Raw genomic sequence first — 21545 nt, 5'->3', positions numbered from 1 at the left:
TGAGCCCGCTCTAGCTCACATCTCTTCCTCCCTCTGTCCTTCCTGCCCCAACTCCGCGTGCCCCCACGGCCCCGGGATGGGTCGGGACCCCGCAGCTCCTGCCAGCCTGCGAGGGGGGACGTCGCTTCCCTCCTTTTATAAGCAGCGGCACCCCAAAAGTGCTGAGCGGAGCCGTTTCGCCCCCCACTCGCTGTCCTTGCCTGCCGCAGCCGCCAAGGCCAGGCCCACAGACCACATGGCTGGCATTTTTACGGCGCGGGCAGAGGCTGAAGCCTCCGGCCATGAATGCGAGGATTGTGCCACCTCGGACACCCCCAGCTCCTGCCCGTCCCTCCCCTCCTCTGCGGGGCCACCGAGCGGCGGAGGACGCTCACCCCACCCTCGTCACAGCCTCGCGCGCGCGCCCCCCGTCTCCCCGCTCCTTCCCGCAATTAATTCGAATGAATTCCTTCCTCCCACACAGAGAGGACGTTTTATTCTCAACCAAGGGGTTGAGAGCGGATTAACATCTCTGGAATTCATGTGCTAAGTAAAAAGAGAAAGAAAGGGAAAGGTATGCAGGGGGCAAGAAATGCGGCCGCTCCTCCTCTGCTTTTCCAGGCAGCCCCATCGCTGCCGAGCCAGGGAGGATTAAATGCTTTGCAAGGTTTGTGTCGTTCCCTACGGAAAATCAAAGTCTGGGAGCTGGGCTATAAGCCTGGGCTGAAGCAGCCACTCAAGCCCTGCTGAAATGTGGTGGGGTCCTGGGGAAGGAGCCACCTCCCCTGCAGCAGGGCAGGCCTGCGGGGCCGGTGTTGCAGCCCTCCTCTCTTCTTCCTCCTCCTTCTCCTCTTCCTCCTCCTCCTCCTTCTCCTCCCCTCTCTCCTCTCCCAGCCTCTCCGCCCATCTCGCATGAAGATCCCCCACGCAGCCGAGATGTGCCGCGCAGCCCCTCTGCCGGAAAGCAGAGCTGAAGAGGGGGCAGGCTCATTCATCATGCAAATGTATAATTAAAAGGAAACCAAGTAATGGTGCACGTTCATTACTGCAATTTAAAATGTTTTGTAAACAGCCTAATTAACTCCAAATGGGCTTTGAGTGGCTGCTGGTGAAGGACTCGTGACTCTTGCCACAGCAGAGCAGATCAGGATGGGATCACCGTAATTAGCTCTTCACCAGCGCCGGGGCGGGCAGCTCCGCGCCAAGCAGCAGCCACGCTGCAGTGCGAAGGCTCTCTGAAGGAGGCTGCTCCCGGGGACAGCGGTGCTCTGCCTTTTTCCTTCCAGCCCCTTATTGCCCAAAACCCGAGGATCTGGGGTCTCTCTCAAGGAAAAGCCGCTTCCCTTGGCTGCGGTGGCGCGCACGGAGGGGCTGCTTCCCTGCCCAGCCAGGGCCGCGGGCCTGACACTTAGGAAAAAATAACATTTCACTTGTAAAGCAGCCGGCCACTTCTCATCTGAGTCACAGAGAGACAATAAACACCGAACCCCGTGGTGTGCGTTTTACAGAGGTGTTTTCTGAGCCAGGGTCGCGCTCCAGGCACCCGGCAGAGCCAGGGAGGCTGCTGGCTGCTCTGGGAAAAGTTCTCATCTTCCCCATCCGAAAATCTCCGACAGAACCTGGAAACGGGGAGCAGGAAGAGCTGAGAAGCTGCTGGGGGATTTCCAGAGGACGCAATAGAGATCAAACTGAAGACTAAATGAAGGGTTCCTCAACTCGGAGTTACCGACACCAGCTTTAATCACTCAGAGCAAGTCCCGGACCAGCTTCCCTGGCTGCCCGGCAGCACGGAAATGCCCACAGAGCTGGTGTTTCCTGCTCGGCCGCAGGACGAGGCTGGTCAGGGATGCTTTCTGGTTTTCATGCCATAAAGAAGGAGTTCCCGACGCTGCAGAGAGCTGCGACCTTTTTGGCACAGCATAACACAGCATAACTTTGGAGCCGAAAGCAGAGCTCTCATGCCGGGCCTCCAGCACCCCCGTCTTTTAATTAGGGCTTATACATACGCAGTCCCAAAGGATGCTCTGTGCACCGGGAAATGAAGTCCGGGAGGGATTTGCTCTCAGCGCCTGCAGCTGGGGCTCTGGGGAGGAGGAAGAGGGATCCTCACCGTGTCCTCGGGCAGGAGTGGCAGAGCCGAGCCAGGTGGGCAATGCGGGAAGAGAAGGGATGGATGGAGATGCCCACCAAGCAAAAACATAGCCAAAAGGGGCAGAAACACCCTGCAGGAGCTGGTCCTGGAGTTGAGCAGTGCCTGCTGTCTGAATGGGGAGAGCTGCCCCCAAAATCCCCTGTGAGGGGCTGGGGCTGGCCAGAGGGGTCCGGCGAGCAGGGCTGGGACACAGCGGGTGGCCCTGTGGCGGCAGCAGCCAGCATCTGCACGGTCAAATTCCTGTGTTTTTGCTCCTCTCCCCAAGCAACATTCCTCAAATTAGTTCCCCACTCCGCTGCCCTGCATGGTCCATCCTCGGCAGAGCAATGCCAGGACGTGGGGCAGGCAGCAGGGACAAAGAGAGGAGCTGGGAGCAGTCTCTGCCTTCGGGGCTCTTCTGGAATGGAAATGACCTCCTGGTGAGGAAGGGAAGGAATTCATCCCCATTTTGTAGCTGGGTAAATCACTGCTTGGAGATCTGCAGGGTTTGAAGCCAGGATGAAAGATAAAGTGCAGGCAGGGGAAGGAGCAGGCACCCAGCACCCTGCGAGGCTGAGCAGGGCTGATCCAGCCACGGCACCGGGATGTGGCAGGTGGTCGGATCCTTCTCGGATGCCTCGTCACCTCCTTTGGGTTTGCACCGGGGCCAGAGAGCCTGCGGGCCTGGCCACAGCCCTGCTCCCCGCAGGGATCACGCACCCGTCCCAGAAGGATTAACCCTGAGCTAAGACCAGAAAAAAGGTGGATCTGACACCAAAAGGCAAAAAACCCTGATGGGGACATTTCCAGGGAAAAGCACGGCTCTGCACCCCCCAAGGGTTAACTCTGGACGCGTGCATCCTCTGTGCTCAGCCCCGTGCCCCTTCCGGGGGTCCCGCCGGCCCCAATCCGCGCCCCTCGTGCTCGCCTGCTCCTGCCCGGGCAGGACGAGGCTCGGCAGCGCCGGCCGGGGCTGAGCGAGGCCTCAAGGGAAGGCAGCGAGCTTCTGTGCGGCGACTCGCTGCCAAAGCGGCAGGCAGGAAACACCTCCAGAGAGCTCCAGCAAATTGCTTACAAATGCTGGCCCACGTGCTCCTCGGGACGCCGGCCGTGGCGGAGGCTCCGCTACGATCTGGTGCCACAACCCTCGCGGCCGATCGCTGCACCCCAGCCGGGGGAACGTGCTGCTTCTCAGCGTTTCGGGCACTTGCTCACAGCAGATTTCCAGTCCCCGCATCGCTGGCTGGGAGGGAGCTGCCTTACACCTGCTTGTGGGGGGAGCCCGGGGTGGCACGGCCCCATGTAGGTGCTGCGAAGCAGCTCCCCGGAGCCATCAGCCCCCTCCGGCCACGTGCCGCTGCCCCCGTGCCTCGGTTTCCCCGTGGGGCTGGGCTGCTCCCTGCCATGGCGATGCAGGGCTGCGCTCAGCTCCTCTTGGGGTGTGGGGGCACCCAAGGGGGGGCAGCCGGCCAGGGCGGGTGCCTCAGCACACCGCTGGCAGCCGGCCCGGCACAAACCCGTATTTACCCCCCCTGGGGCGCTCGCCCGGCGCCGGCTGTGCCGGCTGCGTGGAGCCAGGCGTGCCCTCGCCCAGCCCTGCCGGCACCCCCTGTGCCAGCACGCCGGGCACCGTGACTCACCCGCGCCCTTCACCGGGGACCTCGGCCCTGCAAGGACGCCCGCTCTCCCCTCCAGCGTTGCGCTGCAGACGGACACGGTCCTGCCGGACACGTCACGCTGGGGAGGGAAATACCCAAACACCCCGGGCACCTGCCACGCGTCCCCTGGGGCCTCCTGACCTGCTGAGGGGCAAGAAAGCAGGCTTGCCTTCCCTCTGCTGTGACCCCCCATGACTTTGTGTGCCACAGCAGAGCTCCCTCACTGTGTGGTGCTATCCGTGCGTGGCACAGACCCCACACTGCAGGCCTGGGTGTCCCTGCACCCCGAGCATCCCCGTACCACCAGCCAGGAGCAGCCCCAAACGCCCAGCCCCGAGCACCGTGCACCCGACGCATCGTGCGTTGTGCTCCGTCTGGGCACCGCAGGGACACGTGCCTGCTGCCACGGGAGGTGGGAGCAGAGCTGTGCGCTCTGAACGCACCAAGTATGAGCACACACGCTCTCGGGAAAATAAAATCTACCAGGGGACTGTCCCCACTGAGGCCATAAACCGGCTGGAGGAGCTAACCAGCCGCCTCCTGCAGGGAGCCAGGACCTCGTGGGGCTGGAGGCGGAGGTGGCAGGAGGTGGCAGCTTCACCCAACCTGCTCCGCCCGGCCTCGATGGCCCGGAGCAGCCCTGCCCTGGCCTGCAGCAGGTTTGGGCCAGGGGCTCAGGGCAGACTTGGTGTCTCCCAAGAAAATGGGCTGTGAAGAGGTGACATCCATCCTTCCTCTGCGGGAATCTTCCCCTTCCTGCCACCCCTCCGTCCACAGGCACGTCCGCCGCGGCCACCCACACCCAGCTCCTCCCGGCGCGGCCGCCCAGCAAACCTGCTGTTTGAAGTGCTGTTCCCCGACTGGTTCGGAAGAGATTCGCCCGCTTTGATAGGGAAGGAACTCGGCCACAGCGACACGAAGAGACACAACCGAAGCTGCCCAGCGAGCCTGGGACAGAGGCTGGGTGAAAGCAGAGGCTCCCAACCCTGGCTGCCTGCCGCAGCCACCAGCCCGCACTCCAAAAGGTGGCAAGATCGGTGGGAAGGGGCCCCCGATCTTCCCTGAGGAGACGGGAGGGTGGCGGTGGGTGCCAGGGTGCTGCTGCCTGCGACACCCGGCCGAGCACCCGAATGCCACGAGCGCCTTCCTGCCCACAAACGGCTCGTGCTGGGGTTTGAGGCTTCGCAGCACCCCTAAACGGGCTCTCAGCCAACGCTGACAAGCAGCTCCTCTGCCAAGCCAGGCGCCCATGGGGTGCGTCCGACTGGGGCAAAGCCACTGGGTTAACTGGCAGGGGCAGGGAGGCTGCGAGCAGGGAGGCGGATTCCCATCGACACGGCAAATGGCGATGGGAGAGAGCTAGGTGCCTGGGAACCCCTCATCATTCCCTACCCCAGTGTCTTGGCACCTCCTCGAGGATAATGAGCGTCTTTATCCATTGAGAAACCTTCCAAAGCCAGGCGCAGGCTGCACCAGAGCTGGCCAGGGCCCTGCGCGTGTTGACGCCGCAGAGGCTGCACAATGCCCGGCACAAACAAGCCCCGCTCCTGGGTTTGGTAGCCCCGCGTCTCACTGTAAGCACCCCACTGGGTCCCCTCGTGCACAGGCTGCACTGAAGGAGCCGAAAACCCATTTCTGAGCAGACAGCAGAGGAGTTTGAGAGGCCCAAAGTTTCTGCCTTCCTCCGTGGGCTGGTCTAGGGAACCCACAACCACTGATGAACAAAGGGGCACGGCAGCAGGACCCCGGAGTCAGCCAGAGACTTCTTCCTTCTTTGGCTTTTCACAGGGAAAATCCAACAATGAAGTATTTAAAAGAGGTTGGAAACAGCGGGGGCAGCATCCCCACGCAGCGCCGACTCCAGGCACCCCTCACCCGCAGCACGGCCCCAGCCATCCGCAGGGACCCCCAGCCAGACCCCCAATTTCCCCCCTGCCATTTCCCCCTCTAAGCAAAGCAGGAAAAAACACACAGCTCGTTCAAAGCAAACTCGCTCAGAACAATGAAAGGAAAAGCCGAGTCGGAAGCCCTGTCCCCATCCGTGCAGCTGGGGAAGGTGCAGCTCTCGCCTCTCTACCCCGAGGTTTTGCAGTCTCGGTGGGGATGGAGGGGGCCAGCACCGAGGAGGGGAAGCAATGCCACAAGAGCCCTTTGGAAAAATGTGTCTGGAGTCACCCCTTTCCTTGCAAAAGCAAAACGCGTGCTCCTACTCCAGGTTTGGGGCCCCCAGAAAGATCTCAGAAGGATCTCAGAAGGGTGCTCGCTCCATCTCCCCGTGCCACCTTGGGGTTTGCACCTGTGCGACTCCTTCCCCCGAGCCCCGGGGCTCCCCCAGCCTCGTGGCCGAGCCCCGATGCACCGTGGCCGAACAGGAGCTCCCCTTCCCCACGGAGCTGAAATCTTTCTCTGCATCCCCCGGCCCCTGTCAGGATGGAAACAGCTGGTAAAAACTTCGGGTGGGGGAAGCCAGGCGGCTCCTTCAGAGATACGGAGGCTCCTTTCCCAGCTGGCCGGGGAAACGCGTTACCGGGAGGTGAAGTCACCGTCCCTGCTGGGACCTGGCTATTTCACTCTGCAGGATGTGAACTCAGAGGAGCTGTATTTGCCGAGGGAAGAGGTGGAGCCTTTTCCATTTCCCCCATCCTTCCGAAAGGACAGGACACCTCCCGGAGCGGGAAGAGATGGGGCGATAGCGGAGGGGGCCGGCGGCCAAGTGTGGCTCCCGCGGCCGCCCCGGAAAGGACAGCGCCGAGCCCCACCTGTGCCGAGGGGACGCCGGGGACACCTCTGGGGCTGCGGGGTGCAGATGCCAGCAGAGGACCTGCTCTGGCATTACCAACGTGCTTTGGCTCCCGTTCAGCTGGTCCAGCGTGAACTCCCTGCCAGGAGCCAGGGAAGGGGCCGCCGGTCCCTGCGGGTGCCCAGGCAGAGGGGCCGCATCGGCACCCTCAGCAATTTCACAAACGTGATGTCAAGTAAACGGCACATTAATGTAACCCGTGGGGGCTGCTGGGCAGATCGACACGGACAGGAATAATACAAAGGGCCTCAGAGAGATTAGGAAGGCAGCAGAGAACGAACTGGTGCAGACTCAGCTTGGGAAAATGGCAAACTCCAGCATCTGGGGAAAAACACTCCGCCGGGCAGACGTTCAATGGGAGGAAGAAAGGGGGGAAGCAGGATGTGGGGGGACCACGCGAGCAGCATGAATGGGAGCACAAAGGGAGCCCCGGGCGAGGGAAACAACCTCAGCAGCCGCGTGAGGCAGCCCTGAGGGGGGGATCCTCTTCCCAGGGCACCTCCGGGTTCCCCCTCCAGGCCGGGGCTGTGCGCCCCGCTGCCACCACGGGCCGGGCTTGGTGGCGGACGTGAGAGGTGAGCGAGTACCAGGAGCAGGCAGCTGAAGGGCTCGGCTCGCACGGGAGGATTAGGGCAGGTCAGTCGGTCCGGATTCGCTGAGCAACAGTTAATTAGGGAGGGCGGGCAGGGACGCAGCAACCCACCTACACCTGGAGGGTTCTGACGCTCCAGAGGAGCACCTAACTATTCATTTTACCGTTCCAACGAGGAGCCCCAGATAAAAATGAGAGCAGCTAAGAGCAACCGGCAAAAACCCTGTGAGCTCAAGGGACTGGAGTGAGGATCCAGCTCGGAAGGCTGCAGCACGTTGTGTAACTCCTGGGGACGGCAGGGCAAGGCTGAGGCAGGGGGACCAGGCTGGTGCTGCCCTAAGGCGCTCTGCTCTGTCCCCGTCTGCCCCAGCTCGGCACCCACAGGGGCTCCTCTGTCCCCTGCACGTGGCAGCTGGCATTTGGGATCCGCTCCGGCCAGTGGAGCCGGTCCTCGAAGCACGCAGCGATGCGGTGGCTGGAAATCCTGTGACTTCCTCACCCTTTGGCCCCGGGGGAAGTGGCTGTGTGCCTGGAGCAGCGCTGCCGGGGCAGACGGAGCCGCTGTCCCCACCCTGGATGCTTTCTAATCTAGGCAAGGCACACACAGGATGGGAGGAGAGGCACCGGGAGGTGAAGCCACTCGCTCGAGGTCACCCAGAAAGAAGGTCCACGGTTCGAGCACCATCGCCCCTTCCCAGGGCCCAGGCCCCGCGCTGCAGCGGCCTGGATCCGAATCTCCCCCCTCCGAGGCACCCCCTCCGCCAGCACCCCCGGGCAATCGGCCGTCCGCAGCCGAGCACTAACCTCAAACCGCTGCTCGCGGCTGTGCGGACGGGGTTTGAAGTCACAAGTGTTTAAAAATACCTCACGGATGCCTTTCCTCAACTCTGACCCCGCGAGCCGGCGCTGCTGCCAGCCAGCCCCGCTCAGGAACGCGCCGGCGGGTCCCCCGGGATGTGCGCGGCCTCGGCCGTGCAGGGGATGGGGAAGGCAGCAGGACCCTGTCTGGGGATGTTTCCCCTGCTTGTGAAACAAGGATTCCCTCCCCCGAGGGGCTGCTGCCTCTCCGGGTTGGCGAGACCAGAGAAGAAGCTCTTTGCTTCCCACAACCACCTTCAAGCAAACGCACAGAGCTTGATCCGAATCACAACCCAGATCTGAGCAGCTCCAGCAAACCTTTTCCTTCCCTCCTGGACGGAGCTGAAACACAGCCTCCATCCTGCTCCTGCTGGCACCTGCGTTGGGCATCCTGCTCCCCCGGTGGCACCTGCGTTGGGAAAGAGCAACAGGATCTTGTCGAACAGCGGCAGTTCGGCATTCCCAGGTGGCAGGGGCCGGCAGGGCACGTGCCGCAGGGCCAGCAGGGATTCCTCTCCAAACCCCAGCTCGGGTAAAGGAAAGGGTGAGTCGGGAACAGCTCGGGCATGGCGGGCACCGACGTCTCCTCGCCGCCCTCATTCCCTGCACAAGGTCACGCGCCGAGGCAAGAGGAAACTGCCCGCAGGAAGGGGAAAGGAAGGATCCATCCCACCTGGCACGGGCCAAGCTTCATCCAGCCTGGGGTGAGCCCGAGAGAGAAGGACCCACCTTTGCCCTCCTGCCTGTCGCTGTCCGTAGGGACATTTTCACCTAGCTGCACCAGCGAAGGGTTCCCCGGTCCCCCGCAGGGGACAGGAGAGGCGAGACAGCCGTACGGCCGTGGCACAGGGCTGTGGTGCCCCACACCACGCTGCATGTCCACAGGTGGAAGCAAACTCCCCCGACAAACACTTGCGGCAGCCAGTGATGCCCTACGTCGTGGGCGAGGCGTCCCCCTGTCCCCACGGCGGAGCGGGGACACGTCGGGGGCTCTGTGCCCATCCCGCCCTGGGCCTCGGCGGCTGCTGAGTTATTCCAGGCACCGCGCTCCTGCCCTCCCTGCACCCCAGCTGCTCGGGGTTCCTCGCATCGCCCAGCCTGGGCTTGTGGCCCCATAGCCGTGCCGGAGCCACCCAGCAGCTGCTCGGGGACCAGCTGGGGACAAGGGCGGTACGGAGCAGCACTGTCCCCCCCCCGCATACCACATAACGCACCCGGGCTGATTTACAGCGGGGTCAGGGCCCGTCCCCGTGGTCCCAGCACCCTCCCTCGGTGCTTCCCACACCCCAACGTGACCGAGCGGCGGTGGGCCACAAGCCAAGGCCTGCCCGGTCCCTGGACCCCTGCCGGGAACCTGATCTGTTTACGCCTTTCCAGCGCGGCGGGTGCGTGTCGGGAACGGCCCCGGCAAGCCCGAGTTGGCGGCAAAGGCAGGACTTGGGAGCCGAGCACAGAAAACCCCGCCTGCCGCCTCGCAGCGCCTGCCGGAGGGGGTGGCGAGGAGAAAGAGGGGGGTGCAAAGGGGGAAAAAGGGTCGCATTGGCTCGTTTTCATAGCAAAAGGGCAAAAGACACCCCGTCGCACCAGCCCTCCCTCCTCTGGCTCCTGTGTCCCCCATCCCACACACACCCCAGCCAGGAAAACATTTGGGGCTGTCTCTAGCATGAGTTCGGCCCCATAGGCATTCGGAGCAGGGTGCAGCGGGGTGCAGCAGAGCCGTGACGCGGCGGGGAGGCAGAGGAGACCCCCACCTACTCCAGGCTCCAGGTGAAGCAGCTCCAGCCCAGCACGTGCTGCTAAACACAACCTGCGGGACAGACGCTCCGAGGCAGGGAGCTCCGCCAGCCCCGGGGAGCATTAGCCCAGGGGAACACAAGTTTGGGGGCCCCCACGCATGAGGGGCAAGGAGCTGCTATGGGGTTGAGCCAAAACCCACGTGCCCGCGCCACAAAGCCAGGCTGCAAGCAGGAACTGTCTCACGGCACCTCCTCACGTGGCCAAAACTCAGTCCTGCTCTGGGACGTGGCTTTACTAACGAGGAAATGGCCAGGGACAGCTCAAATCCCTGCCGGCTGCCACGGCTTTCCTGGCTGCCCCGTGCCCCACTGCCTCTTCCCCTGCAAGGAGCATTTCCCTTCTTTTTAACCTCTCAGGATAACCGGGAGCTCCTTCGAGGAAGACGGGAGCAGCCCTTCCCACCACATCAGCCCCAACGAAACCAAACTGGAGGTATTTCAGGGTGACCAGAGCGGTCTGGGCTGGAGCCCAGAGCCATCCCCGCTGCCCTGCACTGCTGGCCAGGCTCGCAGGGCACCGCGTCCCCCCGTAGGCAATGATTAGCCACCATGGAGGACTCTGGCCCCTTCTGGAAGCTGCCAAGGTGAGCGGCGCTCACGTCGCCTTGCTGCTGCACGGCGCGTCCCGGCCGTGCCAGGGGTGGCAGAGAAGAAGCCTCCAAAGATGGGGGGAAAGCTGCAAGGGTTTCCCAGTCTGTGCTCTCCCTAGGGGTGTTTGCACCCAACTTGGCTCAAGCCCAAAACCCCCTTATCTACACCTGTCCTTGCAAAGAGACGAGATCAAGACCCGAGCTGGGCTGCCGGAGGAGGGGAGGGAAGGACGGAGCAAGAACAGGGGCCGCGGAGACCCTGAGCCCGCTGCTCCAAGGGGACAAGGTCGGAGAGCTCGAGCTCCCCAAGCCGTCCTCTCTACTGCACACGGCCGCCAGCTTGCGGGCCACGAGCTCTGCTCGAGTCCCTCTGCGAGATGGCAAGGCGAGGGCGCCTTACGCAACCATCGCCCCCGGTGCCTGCAGCCGAGGGCAGCGGTAGGAACCCCCGGGGTGTTTTCGCACCCGCCCCCAGCTCGGCCCATCCCGGGGGCAGGGGCAGGGGCAGGGGCCGGGCTGCGCGGCGGCGCTGGGGGGCCCGCGCGCTCCCTGCACACATTTGGCTGGGGCCTCCTGGGGGAGCGGCACCGGCGCTGGCAGGGCTTTGCGGAAGCGCAGCCGGAACGTGTTGCACCAAGCCTGCGATGCTGCAGGAGCCGCATACCTGCCGCGCACGCGGGTCGGCCCTGCGCCCTTATCTTGCCATCGAAGCGGCGCTGATTTGCCGCTCCAGCCGCTCTCCCCGGGTTGCAAACAGCTCGCGGTGCCCGCGCCCCCAACCCTGCACGCAGGCTGCCGCGGTCCCAGGCATCCGACGGGAGCGAGGGATGGGCGAGGGCGTCCTGCCCTTCCCCAGGAGGGTAAAGATCGCTCCGGCACAGCCGTTTCCAAGCAGGTCGGGCATCTCCAGACAGGTCTGTGACTCACCGGGACACCTCGGTGAGGCCCAAGGTTCAGGCAGGTCCTCGCCTCTCCAGCCAGGGGGTGATTTTGGGGGGAATCCGTGGCACAATTTGGGGGAAAAGCAGCAAGCTCGCAGCTCCCGCCCCTCGGCTCCCCACCCCCTGCCTGCCGCAGGAGCCAGAAAAGGTGGTTTATTGTTATTTAGTTTCTGCCCTTTCATACTTCTTTGCCGAAGCTGCGTTTTGCCAGCGGCGGCCCCGGGACTGGCGCGGGGCCAGGCCAGCCGAGGCGCTTTTCAAAACAAAGCAGGGCGCGTGCATGCACACACACACGCACGGCACCGAGCGCCTCTTTAACTCTTCCCGGCCTTCGCCGGGATGCTGCCGGGTGCTCCCAGCCAGCTCAGCTGCAAACCATCCTCCCCGAGAGGTGCTGGAATTGGGTAATTCGCTCCTCGGCCTGGGGAAACGGTCTCCCCACCCTCGGCCTCGGGAGTGCGGTGGAGAGGCAGCACGAGTCGCGCTGCTGACTTGGTCGCAGTCCTTGGGGATGGCCTTGTCCCCGCTCCAAAGAGGGCCAATGCCCAGGGTGCTGGAGACACTCTGGGCGGCTTTTCTAGGTCACAGCTGAGATTTTCAGCCCCAGTAGGCACGAGGAGGAGGAGGAGCACGGCGAGGTTTCCATCTAGAAGCAGCTTCCCCCCTGGGTGGCGGAAAGCCAGGGAGCACGGGCACGTGTGGGGCCGTTTCCAAGCACGTGGCAGAGCGCACAGCAGAGGTGCTCGCAGAGCACACCGTCAGCTCCAGCAGGAGACCCCAGCCCTGCAGGCCCCGCTCCCACACCACACGCTGACCAGGGAGTTTTTCTCCGCAGAGCTGACCCCCTGTCCCTGGGGGGGTCCGCCACAGCACCCCCAGCTCGGTTGCTGCCGCTCGGAAAGCCTTCCTTCCACCTTCTTGCAGCTCCCAGCCGCCTGCCACCACCCCCGTGCCCCCCCAGCACGTCCCAGACACGCAGAAGGAGGACGGGACACAAGTGCCTGCGGTGTCCTTGCTGCGTCTCCTCCCCTGCCTGGGAGCAGCCCTGGGGAGCGCTGTCCCCGTTACAGCCTGTGTGCCTCCCACAGCCGGGCACACGCTGTCCCACGCTGCTCTGGGATTCCCTGCCCGCCTGCCTCGGAGCTGTCGGCACCCAAATCGTGCCACGTTTCTGGGCCAGGCAGCTGAGACGGCCTCTGCAGCTCTCACAGAGGGAGAGCAGAGCCCTGTGGCCGGGGCTGAGTCACCGGGAGATGCCCAAGTGACGGAAATCCCTCTCCCGCCCCAAACCTCAGCCTCCCGCCTGCTGCGTAGGGGATTGCCGTCAGCCCAAACGCAGCCAGCCCGGCCCTGTGCACTGCTCCGCTCCCCAGGAGAGATGGACACGTCCCTGGGATGCGCAGGAGCTGCTGGCCAACCCCTGGGGAAGGCAGCAACACCCCAGAGCAGCTCCCCTGCATGTCCCTTATACAACTCCCCATCATAATCCCCTTTTTTTCCTCCCCACTACTTCACCCAGACAGGAAAAAAAAAAAAACAGCTGCAGGTGGCAGAGGCCGCAGCAAGGAGTTGAAGACTGCCCTGCCAAAGGGCTTTCAAAGGATGCGGACAGAAACACGGACCCGGGATGAGGTGATGGGGTACAGAGCGGGGCAGGACGTCGAGGCCGTGCCCCGTGGGCTGGGTGACACCTTCCCACCAGCCGCTCCGTCTGCCTTCGTGACACTGTTTGCTTGGGGCTTATCTCCCCGCTCGGCGCGGCGACGCTTGCTCCGGGTGCAGCGGTGGCAGCCAGGCCCCGGCAGGGCCGCCTGTGGCCCCTGTCCAAAGACAACAACCGGCAGAGGCCGGCTTTGAAAAGCAATCGCGGCCTCACTCCTCTCGCTGCCGCTGCCTGTGTGGGGCTCGTCCTTCCAGAAAATAAAAAGAAAAGGGGATAAACTCCCCCCCTGAGCTGGGCAGCCGGGATTCACGACAGTGTGTGCTGGGGGGAACAAGAAAAAAAAAACAAAACAAAGCACCAAGCAAACTGCAGGCTGGCACACGACTGCTGGAAGAGACCCCCCCGGAGAGGCCAGGAGCCGTGGGAGGAGGAAAGGATTTGAGGCCCCCCCTCCGTACCATGCAGCTGCAGCCTCGCCGCCATCCCCGCGGCAGGAAGGCGGCCGCGCCGCGCTCGCAGGAGCCTTTGAAGCCTCCTTTTCCCCCTCCCACCCACCGCAGGCTGGTTGAAAGCACGTTTCGGCAGGCTGCGGGGCGGGGGGCTCCCCGGCGCGGGGCCACCGCCGGCCGGGCTGTCCCGGTGGCTCTCGGGGGGACGGGGAGCTTCGCCCGCTTTGGCAAAGTTTCTCGGCACCGCTCGTGGCGGCGCCGGGCATGCCCGAGGCCTTTCCAAGCCCGCACGCAGCTGTGCAGCCGGTCCGGCCCGTCAGACCTACAGCAGGCGCGGGGAGGAAGAAAGGACCTCGCCGAGGATGTTTGGGAACTCCTCGTTGAAAGCCGGGCTTCGAGGGACACGGTGAGGGCGGTGTGCTGGCTCGGTGGCACAGCCAGATCCAGCAAGCTGCAGTGCCCAGGGCAGGACCGGAACAGGCACGGTGCCCAGCAGTCCCTGTGCCACCAGCAGCGGGGCGTGACAGAGCCTGAACCGATAACGATCCCGCCGCAGGCAGGTCCTGGCTCTTCCCCACACCACCCAAACCTCCCTGCAGGTGTGAAGGGGAGGACGGTCCTCCCTGAAGGACACCATGATAGGGTGTGGGCTGGGCTGCCCGGCACGAAGGCGCAGCCACCCCCATCACAAAGTAACTCCTGTGTGGAGGAAAGCAGCGACCTTTTCCTTGCATGCCCAAGGGACCTGCTGCCATCGAGACAAGGAAAAAATCCGGCAGGACTCGGAGTGAGGGCAGGTGATTCTGCCAAGAACGGGGACACAGAGCACTGGTGGCAAAGGCTAACAAATAGGAGGAGGGATATTAAACCTCACGCTTCGGGGCTTAAGCTGATACAGCTACCAGGGATTAGGAGGAAAGTTAAGCGGGAGGCAGGGAGCGAATTAGCCCACATCTGCCCGCTGCGGTCTCCCAGCCATCGTCCCTCTCCTGCTCAGCTGGACGGGTGACAGCAGCCGAGAGCTGGCACAGGAAGCCCTTGCTGTGCCCTGTGCTGCCGGGATGCAGCAGCGAGGGGAGCCAGCCCAGGCGGCTCCAGAAGCTTTGCTTGCGTTTAACAGCTCGTTAGGTCACAGCCCAGGTGGATCTGAACCCCAGGAGGATCTGAACCCCAGGCACCCACGTTCTTGAGGTCTGGGAGTCCCCAAAGCCCTGGTGTGGCTGGTGACAGGGGCCAGAGGCAGCCCTAGGACAGCGGGCGAAGCCCCAGCAGGGCAGGCTGCGCTCCCCGTCCTTGAGCTTAACGCGAGTTTGCTCAGCTGTCGCCCTTTCTTTGCACTTCGTGCACATTTAAACAAAAAGCTCCACCACTCCCTGAAGGAAGGCAAACAGCGAGCCCAGCTCCTGTTCTCTTCCCCAGCACCTCCAGTCCCGGGCTATCGGCGGGGCGGTAAGGCTCACACCTCAGACAAAACCCCCAGCATTCGCCCCCATTGCCTGCCCCTTCACCCTGCTGCCGCCACCAGCTGGGACAGGGACACGCAAACCTCACCACGCACCGTGGCACCCGTCCGGCCCCAGGAGCCGTCACCCCGTGGCAGGGATTCCTGCGGCCCCGGCTCGAGCCCCTGTGCCCCACGCGGCCGCCGCGGCCAGGCCGGGGCATTGTTAGCGAGCGCGGCCAGGCAGGGCCGGGATTGATCGTCAGGGAGAAAGGCCAAAGCCGTGACGGGTCGTTTAACAATTTCAATTAAACTCTGCGGCGCTCAGACGCGGAGGGGAGGGGAGAGGGAAGGAAATTAAAAAGAGGAACCATTTCTTCGCTGCTCAGGAGAACCTCAACAAAGCGCGGCCGGGGCAGCGGGATCAGCCCGCTCTCCTCTCCGGCTGTAGGGATGACCACGGCGGTGTCCCGATGTCCCCTTCCCGCAGGCGGGATGGCTGCTCCATCAGCCCCGCTCCTCCCAACCCAAACTTTGTCCCCCCCCCTGTACAATGCTAGGTGCCGTGACCCACTTGCACGGCAGCGCCTGCATGGGGCCGAGGGCTCGCGCACGGTGCATATTAAGCACCGCGTCCCTGAAATTCCCGCTGCCGGGACTGCCGCTCGGTTCTTGCTTACGTGCGGTGACTTTTTTAGGCACAGGAAGTCCCGGAGGGCTAATCACAGTGACGGAGCTCCGAATCCACTGAGACAGCAGCAGAACTCTTAGAGGGATTTAAAAATAAAAATAAAAAAAATCGGCATCTCGGCCTGTCATATGGAAAAGGCGCTTTAATGAGCAGCAAACGCTCTGCTCGCATGGCGCGGGCGGGAGGAGGGAGAGGGAAGCGTAAGGGATAGGGAGCAACCGGGGCTGGCGAGGTGGCCTTGCCAGGGTCTGGGCTTTTGGCTCCCCCTCCTTATAAAGGAGTAAAATGAAAATAAGCAGAGCGAGGGACCTGCAGACGCCGTTGCGGCGGGGGAGTTCAAGGCAGGCGTTCACGTGGGTGCCCCGTGGCTGGAGGGAGGGAAGATGCCAGAGAAAACACAGACGGGGCTTAACAGCGAGAGGTATCGGAGGAAACAAGCGTGAACTCCCCCCCGGCACGCAGGGGAGGAGAGCTGTGGGTGCCCCAAGCCTGCCTGTATCGTGCTGCCTGGCCGTGGGACACCAGCTCGGGGCTGATGTTATTTATTTAGTGCCTTGGGGCACTTCCTGCACGAGGAAACCCACCTTGCTCCAGCCCCAGGACCTGCCCCACACGGCCTGTGACCCCCAAGGACCCTGAGCAGCGCGTGGAGGTGAAGGCGCCCGGTCCTGTCACCCAGATATGGGGCACCCAGCACCCTCGGTGCCCCAAGTAGGCTCAGGGCTGGCTCCAGGGGCAAGAGGCGGCAGCCCAGCTGCTGGGATTTGCAAAGTTTTAGCCCCAGTCAAATCCCTCCAGGAGCCGACGCAGGGGATTTTATCCCCATCTCACGTTTATAATCCCCAGCCTAACTCACGGCTCTCAGCACCAGCCTCTCTGCCCTGAACCACCCCGATTAAGACTTCAAGCTTTTTCTCCTGCCTGATTTTCCCCTCTCCCTCCCCAGAATATTTGTCCTCCCCCACAACTTTCCTGAAGCCCCCTGAGACCCTCCCACAATGCGTGGCCCCAGCAAGGGCCACGACCAGGAGGGCCCTTCAGGGAGTTTCCACAAGCACCTTGCAGCAGGGAGCTGGTCCCAGATGTGTTTTTCCTGTACCAACTTCCCAGCTGAAGCCACCCCGCAGGCTGCGAGCACGGGGAAGGGGTTTCTCCGGCCTCTCCTCACCCAGATCAGCTCCTGCAGCCCACACAGGAGCCGTGCAGCTTCCCCTGGTCACGCACCGCCGACAAGCGCCTTTTTATTTACTTTTTCCAGTTTCCTTCTCTCTGCAGGGCACAAGAAATGACCGGAGCACCTATCCAGGAGCTCAGCTCTCTGCAAGGTCTGCAGCACCAGCCATAATCTGCTCCTCCACTTATTTTTTATTTTATTTTTTTTTACCCCCCCCCATTTTCTCTGGGAGTTTTTGGGAGGGACCCCAAAGTCCCTCCAGGACCCCCACAGCACCATCAGCAGCAGGCCCCGGGCTCACCAAATGCTCAGCATGGGCTGAGCCCAGCATTTGCTCTGAGCCCGCTCGTGGCTGACCTTTCCGAGCACACATGAAAGAAAACAGCACTGCTGAAGGGTTAAACATTACCAGACTGAAATTCAAGGCTTGACAATTGGTTCCAGTCGACCGGCTCGGATGATAATTTTTCACAAGATAAATACGGCCAGGAGCGAGCGGCGATCGCTAAAGACCCTTTGTACCGCATCCCCCTGAGCAGCTTCGCCGCCTGCCCCGCTGTGATTTCCCCTCGCCCTTCCCCGCTCGGTGCCCGCACTTCAGGGCCCCTGGCGCTGAGCCCGAAGGGAACCCGAGCCCTGCCGGGAGGATCATTTACAGCTCAGTCGTTCACCAGCACGGGCAGCCTTCGTGCTCCCGCCTCTAAGCGTGGAGGAACTCATCCGCCAGGTTCAAAGTCAGCGCTCACACCCCATTGCGGATGCTGAACTGGCCCCGCGCAGAGCCCGCAGCCCGGGCCACGCGGCGATGCCCGGCGGGAGCGAGGGAAGCAGCAGCTCCACACCCAGGTACTCACTGCTCTTGGATGCTTTGATCTTGGCCACCAGCTTCTGCACGCCGGGTATGTCCCCGTTCTTCACGGCCTGGATCAGCTCCTGCTCTCGCCCCATGGCGGACAGGTGGGAGCGGCAGCGGCGCACAAGGAAGAAGCCCTCGGATCCCGGAGGTTTATAAAGCCATGAGAATAAGCCTGTAAATCCTCAAAACATGCTCGGAGAGGCGGTGAAATCCAGCAAAAAAGATGCTTTAAAATCCCACGGGACATAAAAAAAAGGAAGGAAGACGTGTCTCTGTCAGCAGCAGAAGTCCCTTTCAGCGTCGGGAGGAGCAGGACCCAGACGGGGTCCGGTCGGAGAACATGCAATCAGTTAAGATCAGAGAGAGTTCAGTGCTGAGGGACCGGCTCCCGGCAGCAACGGGATGCCACGAGACCCAGCGAGGCAGCTTGGGGCAGGGCACCCAGCGGGGCCGGCATTGGGATGCCGCGGGCCTCTCGGCTGAAGCTGTGCTGGGCTCCGCAGCCGGAGGTGCCTCGCTTTGCTCCCCTTGCCAGGCTCTGCCACACTGATGAGTCCCTAATTCTTCCCAAAGGGATTACAGGCTCGTTGCCATCTGGAAGTCATAGATCCTCCCTCTCTGGTGCTCATTAGCCCCCTCGCTTCGGCATTCCTCTTGGCGACAGCGCTGCAGCCACGCTGGGGAGCCCCGCGCGCAGCCGAGCCCCGGTGCGGACTGGCACGGCAGCCTGGGACCTGCGGAGGGGAAGAGCACAGTCAGCCCTCAAAGGCCATTTACCTCCCGGCTCCGTCGCGACAGCTTTTGTATCCGTGCCGAAGAACAAATACTTTGACTATATTTAGTCCTGGCGGGACTCGGCTCATCCTCGTGTTAGAAGGAGAGGGAAGAACCTGTGGAGGAAGCCTCCTGGCGGGGGGGCACGGATGGATGAGTGCTGCTGCTGCTGTTGCTCATTTCCCTGCCCTCCAGCCCAGGGGACTGGCCACGCCGTGCCCTCCCCGATGACAGCAAACGGGGCTCTGCCACATCTCCCCCTCCCCTCCGCCAGTGGCGGCACCCACGCGATGGAGCAGGGGAGGTTGAGCCAAAGTCCTCCCTCCACCGCCGCTGGGACCGGCTGAACCTGCCTGGCACCCTTCCCCTCCGGCGCAGGGACAAACCCTGGCCCTCCGAGCTACCCGGGGAGCTCAGTGCCCCAGGACCCAAGACGCTCTTGACCCAGTAAACAAGCGCTCTCGGGCCCAAAGCGAGAAGCTGGGTGCAACCAGGCAGCACAGCCACGCTCAGGGGAACGAGATCAAGCCCCGATTGTGGCCGGTGGGGACACCCCAGAGGACCTGGGCTCCTGCTGCAGCCGTTCACCCCTCCCACCCCATGCTCTCCCCCTGCACTGGGGCAGCAAGAAAATCCCTCCTGGTTCAGGGCCGTGCATCCAGCAGGCTGCTCCGAAGCCCAGGGAGGAGCAGGAGGGCAGGGAGCACACGCCGTGCCAGCTGCTGGGCTGCCAGCACGACTGGGCTGCCCCGCGACTCCCGCCACGCCGACCCGGGCTGGATGGGAACCGGCTCCGGTCTCCCGCAGCCAGCGCCCAGGCGTGCCGTCTCCCTTCCCAAAGCACTCGCCCTCAGCCATTTACATAACACTGGGTGCTCCTTCCTCCCAGCGATCGAGGTCACTGCTTCGAGGACAGAAACCACCGAAGGAGAGAGAAGGCAACAACAGCGGGAGGAGAGGTCCTGCCTGGTTCAGGGGCAAGAGTAGCAGGGCCGTCCCAGCGCCTCCCGGGACCCCACACCAAGCACAGCGCCGCTCAGCCCACCCACGGGCATCCTGGAAGCCGTGCAGCCCCCCGACACGGGGCTCCCCCCGCTCCAGCCCTCCCCTGGGTGCAGTGGCATTCAGGGCAGCCGCAGGGGCAAGACTCCGATGCTGGTTTGGCTCCTGGGACAAGGGGGTGCCCAAATTTCCAGGCCAGGCTGGGGGTCTCTCCCCCCCTCAGTCATTCCCTGGGGCCATGGGTTGGTGTGGCTAACAAATCCTCAGCACAGGGCTGCTCGGCAGCCCGGCACCAGGTACTGATAGCAGTGCCCGGTTCGGTCAGCTCTCACCCCCGTGTTCCGGGGCACCCCCACAACTTATCCCCACCCCAACACAGTTTCAGCCCCTCGGCTCAGAGCAACCCCTCGCCACAAACAAATCACCTCCCAGAGCCTCCTGCGGCTCTACCGGCTTCAAAACGACCTTGTTTCACTTCACTCAGCGCACCGAATCCAACTTCACGCTGCTCTGCGAGCACAAACAGTGAGTACGAGGGCGTTGGTGCTGTTTATGCGTTTATTACGAAAAAAACCCTCCACGTGGCCTCACCTAGAAAACAGCCTCCCGCTGCTGCCTGCCTCTCCTGGAGCGTGCGAGGCTCAACAAATACCTCAGAGGTACGGAGAGCTCCGAATGCCAATCTCCACCTCCTCAGCCTCCTGGGAGAGGAGCAGCAGCGAAGAGCTGCGGAAGGCACAAGGCTGGAGAAGCAGCAGCAACCATCCCGCCCGCCCGAGCCGAGCCTCCAGCCCAGGAATCCACCTGGGGAAGCGAAGTTTCTCCACCAATCCCAAGAAAAGGAAAGAGGGGAGGAAAACAAACCCGAAGCCGTGGCACGAACGGGGCAGGAAAGATGCTAGCGAAGGGGGGAGAGGCAGCAGCTGCAGAAAGCGGGGCTCGGAGGGGCGGCCGGGGGCAGCTCGCCCTGCCGGGGGGGGGTCCGGCTCCTCCCGGGCCGCCTCCAGCCCCAGCTCGGCGAGGCCCCGGCCTCGGGGAGGCTCCGTGGGACTCGTGCCCCGCTCCGGGGGCGGGGGGGCAGCTCGGGGTCCCGGGCGGCGCAGCACCACTCACCCGGGGCGCTCGCAGCGTGCCGAGCCGTGCCAGACCGGAGCGCGCGGTGCCAGACCAAAAAGCAGCGGGAGAGCCCGAGCCGAGCGGAGCCGTGCAGCGCCGAGCCGTGCCGAGCCCAGCCGAGCCGTGCAATTCCGAGCCGTGCCTCCCCGTCCCGGCAGGAAATCCCTCCCCGGCCCGGCCTGATTGGAAAGGCCGGGGGCTGGGCGGGCCGGGCAGGGCCGGGGCTGCTGTCACTCACCGCCAGGCGCCGCCGGCGGAGCGGGGCCGAGCCGTGCCGAGCCGGGCCGGAGCCCCGCTACCGCCGCTCGCCTCCAGCGGGGCCGGGCCGGCGGCCGGGGGGTCCCCAGGGGGCCGGGGGGCGCGGTGCTGCTGCGGGCCGAGCCCCGCGTTAATCCCCCCCCCCCGTCCCATTCCTTCGTCCCCTCTGCAATCCGCCCCCCTCTGCCCCCCCCGCTCCCCCCAGCACGGCTCTGCTAAGGCGGGGGATGGCCCAAGCAAGCCGGCCGGCTTTCGCGGCGTGATGCCGGCGGCTCTACCGGCACTGATCGGATTAAAGCCGCGCAGAGGCTCGGATCTGCTGCGCCAAGCGCCCGGCCCGCCGCTCCCGGGGGAGCCGCAAAGACCCAGCGCCGCTTCCACCCAAACCCCAAATGCCAACGCCTGCAGCCGGGGGACCCAGGGCGCCGAGGGGCCGCCGGCTCCCGGCACAGCCGGGAAGCAGGAGGTGGTGGTGCACGCACCTCGTTACCCAGGTCAACAGCTCACAGCTGCTGTGTCGAAGCACGAAGCCGTAAGCAGGCCCGGGAAGCGCGGGGAAGCGACAGGGCTCGGTATCCCTTCCGCGAGTTGCGCCAGAGCTCGTCAAGCTCCGTGACATTTCTAAGACTCCACCAAATTTCCCTAGCGCTTTCTGTCCTTTGAAGGATCTTAATGAAGCCGTGCAGCTCCCCGAGCACGGACTAAAGCTGCTTTCCAAAGAGCCCGGCACGGGGCGCACGTCGCAGTTGGGCGCAGGGTGGGCGCGTTTCAGCTGG

At 63.8% G+C, this 21545-nt stretch overlaps 1 protein-coding gene across 1 annotated transcript in view; it reads right to left on the bottom strand.

Moving 5' to 3' along the window:
• Window positions 1-20557, bottom strand: part of CASKIN2 (CASK interacting protein 2) — a 31453-nt gene extending 10896 nt beyond the window's left edge. Inside the window, exons 1-2 of the mRNA XM_035558853.1 lie at window positions 20509-20557; window positions 17618-18353 (exon numbers count right to left, since the gene is read on the bottom strand). Of these exons, the coding sequence (XP_035414746.1) occupies window positions 17618-17711 (94 nt within the window). The 5' untranslated portion in view covers window positions 17712-18353; window positions 20509-20557. The remainder of the gene's footprint in view (window positions 1-17617; window positions 18354-20508) is intronic.
• Window positions 20558-21545: the final 988 nt, after the last annotated feature.

This window comes from Cygnus atratus, chromosome 18 (genome assembly GCF_013377495.2).
Source record: "Cygnus atratus isolate AKBS03 ecotype Queensland, Australia chromosome 18, CAtr_DNAZoo_HiC_assembly, whole genome shotgun sequence".
Taxonomy (NCBI): domain Eukaryota; kingdom Metazoa; phylum Chordata; class Aves; order Anseriformes; family Anatidae; genus Cygnus; species Cygnus atratus.
Note: the sequence above shows the minus strand (reverse complement) of the source record. Positions and strands in the feature narration are given on the sequence as shown.